This window comes from Typopeltis vanoorti, chromosome 25 (assembly GCF_054136105.1).
Source record: "Typopeltis vanoorti isolate ZY-2024b chromosome 25, IOZ_Tvanoo_1.0, whole genome shotgun sequence".
Lineage (NCBI taxonomy): Eukaryota > Metazoa > Arthropoda > Arachnida > Uropygi > Thelyphonidae > Typopeltis > Typopeltis vanoorti.
The window spans coordinates 41,199,625-41,216,260 of NC_143573.1; the positions used below are offsets into that span (position 1 = coordinate 41,199,625).

General features: G+C 34.1%; 1 protein-coding gene across 4 annotated transcripts in view; it reads left to right on the forward strand.

Moving 5' to 3' along the window:
* Positions 1-16,636, forward strand: part of LOC150092682 (condensin-2 complex subunit H2-like) — a 266,667-nt gene that overhangs the window by 214,820 nt on the left and 35,211 nt on the right. For all 4 annotated transcript variants that reach the window (XM_090414632.1, XM_090414635.1, XM_090414633.1 and 1 more), the window contains one exon: positions 15,735-15,923. In XM_090414632.1, coding sequence (XP_090270758.1) covers positions 15,735-15,923 — 189 coding nt within the window. The remainder of the gene's footprint in view (positions 1-15,734; positions 15,924-16,636) is intronic.

Genomic DNA, 16,636 nt, shown 5'->3' on the forward strand with positions numbered 1-16,636 from the left:
TGAATGTCACCACACTTGACTGGCCTCAACCCTGTTGAACATCTGTGGGATGAACTGGAGCATCAGGTAAGGCCAAGGGATGTCTGTTCCACAACAGTCCAAGACCTCATTACATGGCTTCAGGAGGAATGGTCCAAAGTTTCCCATTGATCGCTATTGTACGCTTGTGGAAAGTGTCCCCGTAGGTTGCTGAGTCATTGCAGCAAAAGGAAGTCCTACATTTTATTAAGGTGGGTGCCAATTCTATTTGTTCCTCACACTATGGTGTCCATTGGCTTATTTCCAAGCAGCATATATATTGAATCATTATCTGTGAGAATGCCTCCATCCAAATATGCTAATACTTTATTTTGCCTTCATAGAGCAGGGTAATTGTTATCCATCATAAAGCATCAAATTTGTCAACTTCCTGCAAAAAAAAAAAAAAAAAAAAAAAAGCCGTTTCAGAACCAATGCAAAAAGGAAGGAATTAATAAGAGGGCTGTTGTTTAGTGGTGGATCCACCACTAAACAACAAAGATTCAATACATCGAGTTCCAATTCCATACATCTCCGGGATTGCAGAACCTATTTCAAGAATTCTGAAGAAATATGAGTTAACAGCTACTTATTCACCTATTAACAAATTAACCTTCCATTTTCCTTCTCCTAAAGACAAACGCTCAACTTTGTCTCTTCCTGGAGTTTATCAAATTCCCTGCAACTGTGATCTCTCCTATTTTGGACAAACTGGATGCTCTCTAGAAAAAAAAGAATCCAAGAACATCAATCCTCCATTCATCACAACAAACCTGAAAAATCTGGATTGGCTCAGCATGGGATTGAAACTAACCACAACATCCTTTGGTCAAAAACTCGCCTCTTACATAGATCCCGCTATAAATTTGAACGTTTATTCAGAGAAAGCGTAGAGGCCTTACTCCATCGTTCTAACCTGAATTGGAATGACTGTATATCTGTATCGAAAATCTGGGAACGTCTAATCAGGATAACTCATTAATTGATATTAATTTTATGTTATTTAAAATTATTGAAATTATTAATTAATATTTTAATTCAGTCATGTCTCTGCTTAAAAATATTTCTCTTTAATACTTAGTGATATAACATCATGCGGCTTGTTCTAGTTATAATGATCTGTTGTTAGTATTCCACCTTGTATTTTAAAACTGTTCTTGTATTGCCACTGAAGATGGTCTGCAGTTTTCAGACTGAAATATTTGGCTAATTAAATATCTTTCTTATGTGTACGTGCTTATATTGTACAATCTTTATGTCACAAGTATATCCTTAAAATATCAAATATAGTAACTTGAGTTGCTGTAATGGATTTGTTGAACCTGTCTTAGATATGAACATGTATTACTTTTCCAAGAGACATAGTTTTCCATGTTTCTGTTGTCTTCAAACAAATGTTCATACTGTTTCTGAAAGGAGTGCATGATATCTTATGTGGTAGGAATCTCTTCTCCATCTACATAGGATTGGGTGAGAAGCCTCTCTTTATGGAGGATGAACACTCTATTGAAGATTGCAGCTGAAGGGCTATACTGCTGTATTATTTTAAAATTCCTTTCTTCCAGTTGTTACTGCCTTTCCAGCTCTATCTATATGTTGATGTTTCTGCATTGCTTTGCTGTGAACCAGCTTTTTTCTTTATACAGGTTTTATAACATTTTCCTTTAGAGGAAGATACCTTTCTTTTCTCTCATGTAATCATGCTTATTTTATTGCTACTTTAAATTCCAACCACGTGTTCTAATCCCAGATAACGTTATTCAGTTACAAACAGATGGTCTGGAGTTTGGTTGAAAAGATTAGTGGAGAATCTGATGGAAGTCCCCAATAGACCAGAACTAACCTCTATTTGTTCCATGTAGTGGAATTTATGAGAGGTAGGGTGGGGACTGAAAAGTTCTGATAAACATCTAAAATAAAAATGATATTAAAGCAACTGATATAACCACAAGAACATATCTCAAAACCCTTTAACCCCCCATGTTTCATAAAATTATAAGAATTTGCTCTTTTTCTTTTAGGACATATAAGAAGACATTTCAGAGGTTTTGAAGAAGACCAAGAAGTGCAGGCTGTAGTCAAATTTTTCGTGCTGCAAGAAACATCTACGACTGAGATTCATCAGAATTAGTGTTAGACTTTATGAGACTGTGTCCCAGCATATCCAACAGTTGCCAGATGAGTGGCTAAGTTAAAAACTGGGCATTCTGAGACAACAGATGCCCCAGGTCAGGAAGACCTTCCACAGTGATCACACCTGAAAACATTGATGCAGTGCATGCCTTGATGATAGATGAATATCAGCCAGAACATTGCAAAGACTCTGAGGAAATCCAGGGAATGAGTTGGGGTCACTATCCACCAACATCTGGACATGCAAAAGTTCTCAGTGAAGTTGGTCCCCATATATTTGAATGCTGACCACAAGAGAGAACATGGTGTCATCACCATGACCTAGAGACCAAACAACAGTCAGTGGAGTGGAGACACAAACATGTCTTCACATCCAAAGATGTTCTCCAAGTCTAAAGATGCTCCAAACCCAAAAGTCAGCAGGAAAGGTTCTTGCCATTGTCTTTTGCACTATTGATGGTGTACTCCTTACCAAGTATTTCAAGAAAGGTGAAAGTGTTACAGCAGCAATTTATTCAACAGCTCTGAAGGAAAAATGCCATCGGAAACTGAGCAGAGGTGAGTTGCTTTTGCAGGACAATGCACCTACTCACACTGCTCATGAAAACCCAACAGACAATACACAACTTTGGCTTTTAATGTCTGCCTTGCCCACCCTGTTTGCCAGACCTTCCCCCATCTGACTATTTCCTATTCCCAAATTTAAAGAAACACTTGAAAAGAACAATATTTACCACAGACGATGAAGTAATATCTGCAGCTAAGGACTGGTTTGGGAAACAAGGTTAAGATTTTTTTTTTTTCTCAGAGGATTCCAGATGATTCAGCTGGATTGTAACAAGTGTATAACACTTTGTGGGGAATATGTAGAATAATGTGTAAGTTGCATGGTTCTACCTCAATTCCATCATGGTAATTATCACAAGTTTCCAGCACACTCTGAAATTATTAAAAAGGACTAAATTATGACTTAACATGTTGATATCAAGATATTTGATCTGAAGTAATCTGTTTATACTGAGATCTCATAGTGAAAGCTAAACTATGTTGATATTGAGAGATATTGAGCACTGAATCAATTCAGATGTCATATTTTTTCATATTATTAATAAAATACTCCATTTTAGAGTCGTGTATAAAGTTGTTTTGATAGTTTATGAAGTAAATTGTACTAGACAATAAATTATATTGTTTTAATCCTTTACCAAAGTAGTCTCAAACAAAATTTACATGAGTATCTTCTCAGCTAGACTATATGTATATTACCTGTATGTGGAGGGGGATGACGATGCATTATATTACCCTAATATCCATAATGCACAAACACTTCTTTTCAGATTTGCTTCTCAGTATCTCCATGCATTCTACCTCTCATGATATGGGATTACCTTATTAAGAAAAGAAAAAAAAGCTTAAAGACTGCAATCCAGCACGCATAATAAAGATACTGAAGAGCAGAGAGAAAAGAAATATACAGAGTTATTTTATTTTTATTTGAGTTGAAAATATGTCAAATGGCTTTCATCAACAGGTTATAGAAGCAGTGAATTTATCCAACATTGGGAAGGGATTAGATACGCGTTATAGGATATGTTAATTAAAATGTATGTCTTAGTAAACGAGGACCTCATAATAGTTGTTAGTATTTATACAAAGTGATCATACGATGACTAGTTTTGCACACTACTGCCCAGTGTCTTTATCTTCTTCAAGATGGAAGAGTAAATAAGGATTACAAATAAACCTTAAACAGAAACCAATCAGAATGAGACACAAGTGATATGTGGCATATGTCTTCTCTTTACTAAAATTGTTTAGAGATGATTATTGGAAAAGTTGAAATCAAGTATGTTAAGAAATTTGATTGACTTCCAGACATAATTTAAGAAAATCCTGGTTTCTGTTAAGGGGAGTCTTATGAACAAATTACTGCAGTGGAATTCTTGATATGAAGTGAAAGAAAGTTGTCATCTGGATAGGCCATAGTAGCTGTATTCTAGTCACTGGTGTGATTTGCTGTAGATGAATGTGCAAACCCAGATTTTTCTTTTCTTTTCCATGCAAAATCACTGAGATGTTCTTTGTTATTTCAAAATTACTGCTTGCTGATCTACGCATGGGTAAACCACAAGAACAGGGAATTTTGTAGACACCTTGATGCTTGTTGAAGGGTTGATATCTGGATCTATAAACACTTGATGTTTACAGAATTCCTTGTTCTTGTGGTCTGCAATGCATAAATCAGACAAGCGGGAGTTTTTAAATATGCATGAAAGAATATATCAGTGATGTGACTTTCACTTTGCAGTGAAATTTTTGAGGAAGTCGAGGAGATAAGAGACCTCGGAGTGGATGAACAAGGATCTGAAATTCAGAGGTCACATTGCACAAGTTGTGGAGACATCACATCAGATTATGGCAATGATGCAGAGGACCTTAATTTACAGAAATAAAGAGGTTCTGGTTCCATTGTATAAGGTTTTGATCATGCCTCATATGGATTTTGGTACACAGATTTGGTTTTCATGGTGATGAGTTTATGTTGGAAAGGGTCTAGAGAAGACTGACTAAGATCGTAACTGGTCTTTGGGATGTGGGATAGAAGAACATATTGAGGGAATGCAGTTTGTAAAGCCTTTTGAATAGGAGAGAGGAAATGATCATGACATTTAAGTTGGTTAAGGGGTTGTTACCAGGTTAATGTGGAATAAATTTTTTGTAGAATGGGAGAAGGGCTTTTAGAAAAATTTCGCCACTTTTCCTTAATAGAGTTTTCTGTAAGGACCATAAGAACAAATGTGTCCTTGCGTAGTGCCCAATTTTGATGTGTGTTCACTTCACTCTCCTTGAAAAAATTATTGCCATTCAAAAAAAATTGTGTTTATGCTTCTTGTTGAATGCTGTAGCTACTCCTTCCTGTCACTGATCATTATTGCCTAAATGTAACATCTGGTACTGGTTATTTGGAAGAAGCTCTGTTTTTGTCTTCTTTGTGTTACTGACACTTGCTATTAAGATTGTACTTCTCTAATTCTTCTGCATTGCCACTTCTTTTCTGTTGCTGATTATTATGTTTATGGTGTCTGTTGTAAATTCTGCTGATATTGAGTATGAATTTATTCATTTCAATAAATGGCTAAAAATGTTATGATCTGTGAACATAACTTGACTCTTGCTAGTGTTATCAAATGATCAGACTGCACTGCATGAACCTTATAAAGAGGAATAATGACCTGCTTATTTCTGCTTGTCAGTGTGTTCTTCGATAGTCAGGTATCCATATAAGCTATTTTAGCCATGTTTACATTTCTTCGGAATTAAATTTATACACAGGGTTGTAAAATTGAAATATTTTTGATTTTTTGCTTTAAGCTTTAATTAAAATAGATGCTGTTGCTTTTGTAGATGTTGTTAATTAATGAAATTTGATCACCTAAGGTTTTTTCTTTTAGATATGAATCCTGCACATGAAATGTTATAAACCTGTTGTTGTTGTTGTTGTTATTATTATTATTATTATTATTATTATTACGTGGGCATTTCCATGCAGTCTGTAGACTCTTCAAGGGGGGCCCTAAACATTTCAGCAAGCATTAACCATCATTTAAAATCAAGGCTTCCATGAATGACTCATAGTTCTTCCTCCACTAGTCATTTACTAGAAGCCTAGATTTTTTGATTGCAGAATGGAGGAATGATACCTAAAATACTCAGGTGAACTGACATGTGCACAGTAATTGAGATGTGGACACGTCAAAACCTCATTAAAGAGGAATGATTAACTTACTTAAACTCTTACTGTGTTCTCCAATCATAAAGTAATTCTATGAGTTATTTTCTTTGATGGCACAATAACTGTGTGAAATCCATTAGAACAAATAAAAGACATACTCACATTTTAAAGAGGTTTAATTAAGAATGCAAATTAAATATTGATAATTTTAGTTTATATTTCATATACCATCATCATCGTTAATGACCGAATAATGCAAAATTCAAAAATGATAATGTAACATGGAGAATGACATTTTTACGTACGTCATTCTCACTATTTAGGATTCTCTCTCTCTCTCTCTCATATATATATATAAGGGGAAAAAAATACAGTTTTTCCAACAATTTCTCAGATTTCTGGCATAGAAAGTTCATCACTAAGAATTAAGACCTGGGGGATGAATTTAGCACATTCTCCATGTTTTACAAGGCCATACTTATGATGTTTACTTAGTTCATTATAGTTCAGAAATAAGGTTTACAGAGTGGCCAGTTTATCTAAAATAGGATAAACTGGCCACTAACTTTAATTCAGATTCCTTGTATCTAAAGAAATTTCATAAGTCTTATTATTATTGAGACTTGATTGACACTGGCTGCAAGGATTTCTATTCTGTCCCTTTCACTATATCATCCACTATCAACCAGTCTTGATAATGCCTATATCTTTTGGTGAGGTTGCACTTACTAGCACCAAAAACTCCTTCCTCTTAATCCTGATGCTTTTGGCATTTACACATAAATTGCACATTCTCTTTGTGCCCAACTACCTTTGCACTTCATATTAACTACTCCATTCAATTTGTTATCTCATGGAAATGATTACACTTTTTTTTTTGTCATTCTCACATTCACTTGTCTCATGGGTGTCTGCATGCAAATCGATGGCAGGTCTATGGAATGCTCCTTTGTATCAACCAATTTCAGTACCCTATAAATCTTCACTATCCTCATAAGGAGCATTCCATAGACCTGCCATCAATTTGATCACTCACCTCTAGATCCTTACAAGAGGTGAGTGATCTATGCATAGTAGTCCAGAAGGGGTCATATCACAGTCTTATAAAGAGGTAGGTATAGTAACCTCTTTATGTCTGTCATTGTGCCTCGTCAGTTTTCTGAAGCCCAGCTCTCAGTGTAATTCGTACACAGCTGGGTCAAACTTTTTTTTAACAGTGTAAGTAGTCTTTTTTGGGATAATGTAGTCCCACTTAAGTGCAAGTTTTGATAAACAAAAGTTACTTTTTGTCCATTTTCACTTATGCAGCAGAGACATGGAGACTAACAAAAAGAGACATGAATAGAATACAAGCAATGGAAGTGAAAGTTTTAAGGACAATGTTAACAAAAACAAGGGAAAGACAGAATAAGAAATGTGGACATTAATTTAGGGTTAAAAAGTGTTGAAGAAATGCTTATGAACTCTTGCTTGAAGTGGTTTGTACATCTAACAAGAATGAACTTAGAAAGAATACCAAAAGACTATAAAAAGTGAAATCTCATACATTCTTCTTGGTATTCTTGGGAAAGAGATTGAGAGGATGACCACAGAAAAGGTAGAGAGACCAGATAAGAGAAGATCTCTAAAAGAGAAACCTGAATTGACACAGTCACGAAATTGAGCAGTTTAATCTGCCTGTCCTGACAGTTTCTGTTAGAAACAGCTTTTGCTAAAAAGGAAAAAAGAGTATGTAACCTTAACACTTTGTCACATTAAACTGATAGCCATTCTCCTTTGCTTATATCAGTCTATTTAAATATATTTTTTTTGTTGAACATTTACTGTTAGTAGGAATTTGTTGTGAAAACAAAATATTCCGTCTAGTTAGACTGATTAAGCACATGTTAAACAAAGCAATAACTGAATCAGTCAGTGTGAGAATAAAAATATTCCTTTAAGATAAAGGAAATCTCTACTGTATAGATTTAATTTACAATGTATATAGTTTTATTTAGTTTCATTAAGTATATATTTTTTATTTGGTCTCAAGACAATCATTTCTTGGACTAAAAATTATAAAGTTAAAAGTCATTGCACTAATTGGATTGAACGCCTGTATATTTACCTAACACAAAATCTGTAAAAACAGTCTCTTTACAGAGATATAACATAAATGTTGCAGCTGGTGGGAATTATAACCATAACTGCAACAGCTAGCATTAAAAAAATAATAGATTCATTTAATATGAAATTTTTAATTCTGTGGATTATAAGAAGCACAAATAATTCCTGGTATTTATATATTTAGGATAATTTTTAGTCTAAATATGGTCATTTGATATTCTGATCTTTAAGTTGTGAGAATTTATACATTTTTCTTCATGTTGTATTGTGGTTTTGTACCTATAGCTGGAATTATTGAACTTATTTATTGGTGTTTTAATGGTAATTAAACACAATACTTTGTTCAACCAATAGCATATTAGTACTGTGGATGGGCAGTGAGTTGAGGAGAAAGAAGAAACTTACCAACAAGTAACATATTAACAGCATTGGTGTGCACTGCACATTATCATCTTTTCTCTCTCTCTCTCCAAGAAACTGTATGCCTTCTACAATCTTTTAATGAAAAAAAAAACAACAAAAAAACACTTGAATATGCCTGCAAATTTACGATATCCTGTGATGATTTCATGCTTATCCAACTTGTGACTTTTTTTTTTTTTTTTTGAATTTGACCTATTCATTTATTCTTCACACTTTTGATGGGCTCAGTAGGAAATTATCTGGGGATGATCTAATATAACCAAATGGTTGAAGTGCATCCATATCCCAAGAAGAAAGTCCAATCCTTTGTGGTACTAGGCACCACTATATTCACCACTATACTCACTGATGAGACCTCAATAAAGGTTGAAACCGGTCTGGGTAGTGACCTTCTCTCATAATGTCGAACAATAATACAGCTCCTAGGAGCTGAGTTCACATTATGGGTAAATATCAAGAATAGTGATCGGAGCTTGCTCCACCTTTGACACGAGTTGCCTCAGCCTGCACTACCTTTAGGGTCAGTGCTGCAGTATCCAGGTATTTGCTTACGCTTGGAATCGCCGAACTTTATATAGTTTCTACTATATTCGGCATGAAACTCTTTGAGTTTCTTATTCGGCTAAGAAACTATATGGGATGTAATATCCCTCAACTTAAACCACTATATTGTTGAGAATTTAACCTTAATGATAATATTACACTAGTGATAATATCTTCTTACTGCATAGGAGGCTTGAAATAGTTAAAAGCTGTGCATGGATTTCAAAATGAAGACTTGGTTTACTTTTCCTCTACATCTTCCAGCATACAACATGAGTGCTGTTTTCAGAGTATGCTGGGCATCATAGAAAGTCCCAAAATTTCCTCTTTTCAAGGGTACTACTTTCAAAGTTTTATTCCACAAAATGACTTCAAAATAGTTATACTGGGTTAACTATAACCCACTTTAGGGAACTTTCATGTCATATAGCAAATAATCATGCAGCCAACTTTTTAGGGAATCCAGTACTGGTAAATTGGAATCACTACTGCCATGATTAGTAATGAAATTCTCCATATGTGGCTTAGTAAATAATTCTTTATTTTGTGTCCTTCCCCATTTAAACTAATCTTAAACAACAAACATGAAAAATCAAACAGAAAAAGATAGTTTACATGTATGAAAAGCTAAACTTCTCAGAATATTTCTTTTCTTTCTCTTTATTTGCTCAGAAGACACTACCTTCTTTTCCGTCTGTTGTTCAATTGTTTGCTGAAATTATTCTGAGTTTTACAAATACATTGCATGTTATATTTGCACCATATGAAAATCTTTTATAACTATGTCACACAAAAAAAAAACTCTGTAGTGTTGGTTTATTATTATTTTTTTTTAAATCCAAAATATTACTACTACTACTGGTCAGAGTAGGAACATTTTAACAGTTGCCAAGGGCACTAGTGGCAGGATATTTTACCAACTATCGAAATTGTCACAGTTCTAAAGGTGTTTAGCTACAAATTTGCTAAGGGTTCTAAAAGCCTAGTTGTCATTTCTGAAAATAAGCTATGCCTTAGATATACTATATAATAATACTCCCTGTCCAAGGAAAAGCTGAAAGCTTAGATTACTCTCACTGTTATTGAGAAAGAAAAGAAAAAACACTTCCCCAGAAGTCACACTCAAGTGCCCCAAGCAATACTGCAGTAGGCATCCTAAACAGAAATACTGATATTTCTTTTCCAGGCTGATACAGTATTTATGTCGTAATAATTGCTTAATTTATAATAATCACAGCTTCAATTTTATTATAGAAAAATTATTAATTATCTAATACAGTTACCTTTGAAATAAGGATAGGAATTTTAAAGGAGTTACTGCCCTATTCAAACTGCAGATATTTCAGATTACAATTTATTTTAAAACCATTTACAAGACAGTTGAAAGCAAATCACTTTTGGTGTATGCATTTCATACATTTTTAGTGTAAAATAGCAGTAAAAGTATCATCATCCCATAGTTCACAAAGGCCCATAGAGTACATATTAGGAAATGTTCCTTACAGAAATCTTCCACTCAGTCCTTGATCAATAATAAAAAAAAAAAATAATAATAATCAACACTTTGCTTTTAGTAAAAGTGTAGCAACTTCAAAAATCCCACATATCAAAACTAGCAGTAAATGTATTTCTTTCAAATGTGTAGTGATTTTGCCTTTATACTGCAAGAAAATACTGAATAATAACAAGAGAAATATATAGTGTTTTCTTCTTCGGCTAATCATTTTGGAAACCAGATGCTATTTCCAATGTTCTTTCAATCTTTTTTCAAAAGGAAGTGCACGAAATTATTTTATCACTTATTTTTGGCACCTTAACGTTGAAAATAATTATAAGAATGACATTAATAATTGATATTGATTTAGTTGTATGTTACATATTGAGGGAATGCAACTTACAGAGCCTTGTGAATAGAAGAGGAGATATGATTGGGATATGTAAGTTGGTGAAGGGTTGTTATGTTACTAGATTAATGTGGAGGAGAATTTTCATAATAGAAGGAGGTAAGGGTAGAACTAGAGGCCATTCCTGAAAGGTGTGAGCAGGAGAGTGAGAAGCATGTTCTTTGCATGGAGAGTGATTGGTGAATGGAATGCATTGCCTGAAAGGTGGCGAGTGCAGAAACTGTGAATGGATTTCAGGTACGGGAGAGAGTATAACCTCCCAGAGTGATATCCTTTGACTCCATGGAGGCCAGATGCTAATTATAATAATAATATAACTTGTTTCATAACTATTTGTTTCAGTTTGTAATGTATGAATCTTGGAAACGGGTGAGGCTGCAAACTGAGCTCCAAATACTGTAGATAACATTATACATTATTATAAATGTCATGGTTTGTTTTCTGTAAATCAAAACCATATGAGTGCAGAAACATTTGGCATTCTGTGGAATGATTTATAACTAGAATTATAAATAAACAAGACTTAATTTAGAAGAGACCACAAACCTTTTAATAAATACCTTTGCGATTATTTTATGGAATAATTATTTCATGAAAGTAATTATCTTCAATAAACATTTTTGAGAACAAAAAGAAAAAAATGCACAGTTATATAAAAGTAATTAGACAAATTTAACAAAAAGAAGAAAAAAAGCTGATTTCTTTCCTTTCTTTTTCTAGGCTGATAAAAGATTTATGCATAATAATTGATTGCAACCATTTTCCATATACATCGACACAGTTTTTTTTTTTCCCCTAAGATAAAAGATGTATTTCAGAATGAAAGTTTCTCTTAATCTGTCCTGCCTTTAACAACAAACTATAATTTTATAATAAAAGGACTAAAAATAGAAAAATATATTGTATACATCTAGTCTGTATTTCTAAAATTACAGCTACACTGCATACTATAAGGAACTGTGCATTTCTTGTTGCTTAGTATCACTGGCTCCAAGAAACAGCCACTAATGCAAGTTAATCTGGTTAAAGGTTCTCCTGATTATGAAGGATTATCACACCTCTTAATGGAGATAATTTATAGCTAGCACTTCTTATCCATGTTTCCCAATTCAATTTTCCCTGAATGCTTCACATCCATATTTTGATGGATGGAAAAATATGTTGGGGCCAATAGAGAGGTTAAAGCCTAATTTTAAAACTGCTAACATGCTTATCTAATTTGCTGTACTTAATGCAGGGCTTGCACCATTTCATGGAGAATTTATTATTATACCACTTCAAGATTAATCAGACTTTCATTGATTAGCAATATCTACAGGACGATAAAACATACTGTAGTCCCTCCCTTATCCACAGCTTCAGTTATCCGCTGTCAATCCCAGTCTGAAAATATTAAATGGAAAATTAGAAATAAACAATGTATAATTACATTGGCGAAGTGGATATTAGATCCAACATTATTTCAAATCTGAAATGTTAGTAGAAACTACGAAAGTTTCATAGGTTGACCTGAGAGTTTATGAGAATACAATCCTCGGCATCCCTGAGTTGAAGTAGTGCAAGCTAAGGCAACTTGGAGATGCTGAGGATTGTATTCTTGTAAGTTTTCAGGTCAACCTACGAAACTTTCATAGTTTCTACAAACCTTCGAATTTGAAATAATGTTGGGTCTAATATCCACTTTGCCAATGTAATTATAAATTGTTTATTTCTAATTTTCCATTTAATATTTTCAGACTGGGATTGACAGCGGATAACTGAAACTGTGGCTAAGGGAGGGACTACAGTATGTTTTATTGTCCTGTAGATATTGCTGATCAGTGGAAGTCTGTTGTCTTAGTTGCCTTAGCTTGCACTACTTGCCTTATTAACTAACGCAACTTAGGGATACTGAGGATTGTATTCTCATAAGCTGTCAGGTCAACCTACGAAACCTTCATAGTTTCTACTAACATTTGGTTTGAAATAATGTTGGATCTAATATCCACTTTGCCTATGTAATTTTACATTACTGAAATGAAGCCGTAGTGCTCTTTCTTTTAGTAATAAACAAGTCATAAGTTTTAAATTGTGTGCTGTTCTGAGTAGTTCTCAGTTATTAGATCGACTGTTGGGGTATTGCAGTGCTTGTGTTCAAGTAACCCTTATTTTACTTAATAATGGCCCCATAGCACCAAAGTAGTGATGTTGGCAGTTCGAATATGCCAAAGAGAAGCCGTAAAGTGTTCAAGTGTTCCCTTTTAAGTGAAATAGGTGAAGGTTCTCAACTTCATAAAATAATAAAAAAACAATAATAATAATAAAATATATGCTGAGGTTGCTAAGATTCCATTCACATTCAGAGTATTATTATTATTATTATGTGACACCTCCTGGGAGTCCAAATACTCATCAAGGGAGAGTGTGCCAACAGCATCGAACAATTGATTCCCTTCCAACTACTAATCGCACTCAACCTTGCTTAACTTTTTGCAAGCCATTAGTAGCAGAGGCTCTACCAATTGTTCTATTTTATTTTATTATTGTTGTTAATCTCTTACTGTGCCCAATTTATAAATTAAACTTTATCATAAGCATTTATGTATAGGAAAAAACATAGTATATAGGATTCGGTACTATCTGTGGTTTCAGGTATCTGTTTTGGAACGTATCCCCCATGGATAAGGTACGATTACTCTGTTTTTAAATACGCATTTCAAATATGACAAGCCAGAAAATTCCAAAATTTTTAATAAAATAAACCTATCTGAATCCAGTTTCTGAAAGGGCTTCCACAACACTTGTATGATTTTTGGATTCAATTTCCAGATTACTACTTTCAGATTGTGATTATGAGGAAGAGGAGGAGACTGTTCATCACATCTTCTCTCTCTACACCCTCTGTCCAAAAAGAAACTGAACTTTTCAAAAATAGAAAAAACTAGTGGCACCACCTGTTATATCTTTTTGTTGTCAAAAGCGGCGACCTTCATTAGTTGTGTCAACTGTTTATGACATTGGTTTCATTAGAAGCCGAGTTATAGTGCCAAGAATAACAGTGTGTTTTGATGAACGGTCAGAAAATGAGCTTCAAACAGAGACCTCCGATTGACTTTTGTGTTAAACTTGGTAAAAGTTTTACTGAAACGCATCAAATGCTTCAAAAAACATACGGTGGCAAATGTTTATCCTGTACTCAAGTTTATGAGTGGTTTAAGCAATTTCAAGGTGGTTGTGAGAATCTTGAGGACGATAAAAAGCCTGGCCATTCAAAAACTTGACTGAGCAAAGTTAACATCCCACGATTTCATCAAAGAAAACCCGAAATCATGCCTGAGATTGATTGAAGATGAATTGGGGATTCCAAAATCAACTCTGCACAACATTTTGACCGAGAGTTTGGGCCTTCGTAAATTGAATTCACGATTTGTTCCCCACAAGTTGGCCGATGACCAAAAAATGTATCGAATTGAACACTGCAAGGACCTTATTAAAACTGCTTGTAAGGACTCGAACTTCCTTGAAATGATCGTTACTGGTGACGAAACGTGCCGTTTTGAGTATGAGTCGGAAACAAAGTGCTGAGTGGAAACCACCAGAAGAAGGGCATCTGAAAAAAAAAAGTTGCTTGGAGAAGTCAAAAGTAAAGACTGCTGATTTGCTTCTACGATTCCAAGGGCATTATCCACAAAGAATTCGTTCCTCCTAGCCAAACGGTCAATGGTGAGTTTTATCTTGAAATTTTGAAGTGATTGATAACGAGAAGTCATCGTGTACGGTATGAATATCGTGATGCAGGCAGCTGGTCACTTTTGCATGATAATGCACCATCTCATCGTTCAAACATTGTGAGACAGTTTTTGAGCAAAAACCAAGTTTGTGTGTTGGATCACTCACTGTATTCACCTGATTTAGCACCCTGTGACTTCTTTCTCTTTCCCCAACTTCATTTGCTGATGAAAGGAAAGTGATATGACACCATTGAAAACGTTCAAGTGGCAGTAACCACGACCCTCAACAGTATCCCAAAAACCGATATAAAAAGCATTTAACAAATTAATTGACCGTGCCAAATGCTGTATCGAAGCTGAGGAAGAGTATATTGATTGAAATAAATGATTTGAGTAATTATAATTGGCTTGTGTTTTAATTTCTATCAAAAGTTCGGTTTCTTTTTGAACAGAGGGTGTAGAAAAAGATTCTAATGAAAACAAACTATCACATAATCTCAATCATGAAATTGTCGATATATATATATATATATATATATGCAAAACAGGCAGTTTCCAGCCATAATGATTGTTTTCCAAGATAAGGAACTGAAATTACTTTGGCCAGAATCTGTCACAGTGAGCAATCATGAAAATATGGTTGCTGATTGACTGTGACAAATGACTACTGCCCTTTGAAATACATAAGCCTTCCCTCTTATATATTTCCTTGTTTTCCAGGTACAAGACATTCCACCTGACACCTTAAAAGAATAATATACTGATTCATTTTGTATGACCAATAATAACATTTTATTTACATTACTGTTTGTATAAAATGCATATAAAAGGTTTCCTTTAGAATATAGTCATATTATTTTAACATGATTTATCTTATATAGTTTTTTTATGTTTCAAAATTTTGTCAGTTTTCATTACTCATTATTCTAGATAGAATTTTAAAATATGTGTATTTTTTTTTTTTTTTTTTTTTTTAAGAATTAATATGACATAAGTAAATTGGTATAATATTGAAGTAGCTGTGTATGCTTGTGCTACTTTTTTGATGGTGATATTTTTATTCATATATTATAGAGACTACTACATAATTAGGATGCACTTTAAATACATTGGCACAAACTGCTCATCATTATAATTCGTAATACAGTTTGTTATCTTTTTCAGATGAACAAAATCCTGATTTTGACTGTGGTGGTGGTGATGATGATGATGATTATCCTAGTCCTTTACAACCAGGTGATGAGGAGGAGGAGAAGGAGGAGAGTGATCACCAACACCCTCTTCTCTCTGACATTGAAATGGCTCAGAATTCTCATAGAACTGTTTCAAATTCTGATGATTCTACTGCTGTTGGTAAAGTGTTTTTCTTTCACTAGTGGGCTATTTATAGTTTTTTGTGGGTTATTTATAGGCTCTTGTAGTTTATTAATTATTGCTGAAACTAAAACAAAAACACACAGCTTTCTCATGCTGTGATTGAGAAAGAAGTACCTCAATCCTCATATGAGTGATTGTTCTATTATTTTATTTATTTTTTATCACTCTCACACACTAGAGGCCATGAGACCTTTAGCAAATTAATGCCATATGTAGACAAGGTCAAGAAAAATTAATCTAATATTATTTTTGCATTCATGAAGAAGGCTGTCTGTACAGGAACAGAGGTAGATAGAATGTAAGATGAATGAGAGTAGCAGGTTTGAAGGATTAACAATTCATCTTTAAATAAATATTGGGCAGCTGTTGCTTGTGTTACTGTAGATTTAGCAGTAATGAGAGGAATGACAGATGCTAGTGCTGCTGAATAGTGCCATTTAATAAAATGGGTGCTATTAGGCCTGTACAACACCCTGCCATTCATGTACTCCAGACGGTATCAAGAATTTTTAGGAAAGATTTTAGTGCCCAATCCCAAATTTGAGAGCAATTATCAAAGATTGGGTGGATTTGGAGTAGTAACTAACCAGATGAAAAGTAATACCTCAAGTAAAAAAAAAAAAGCAAGTTTTTCGGAAGCTGAGGATGCTATATATGAGTCTGTTTATGCCAGGAAAGATTAGGGATAA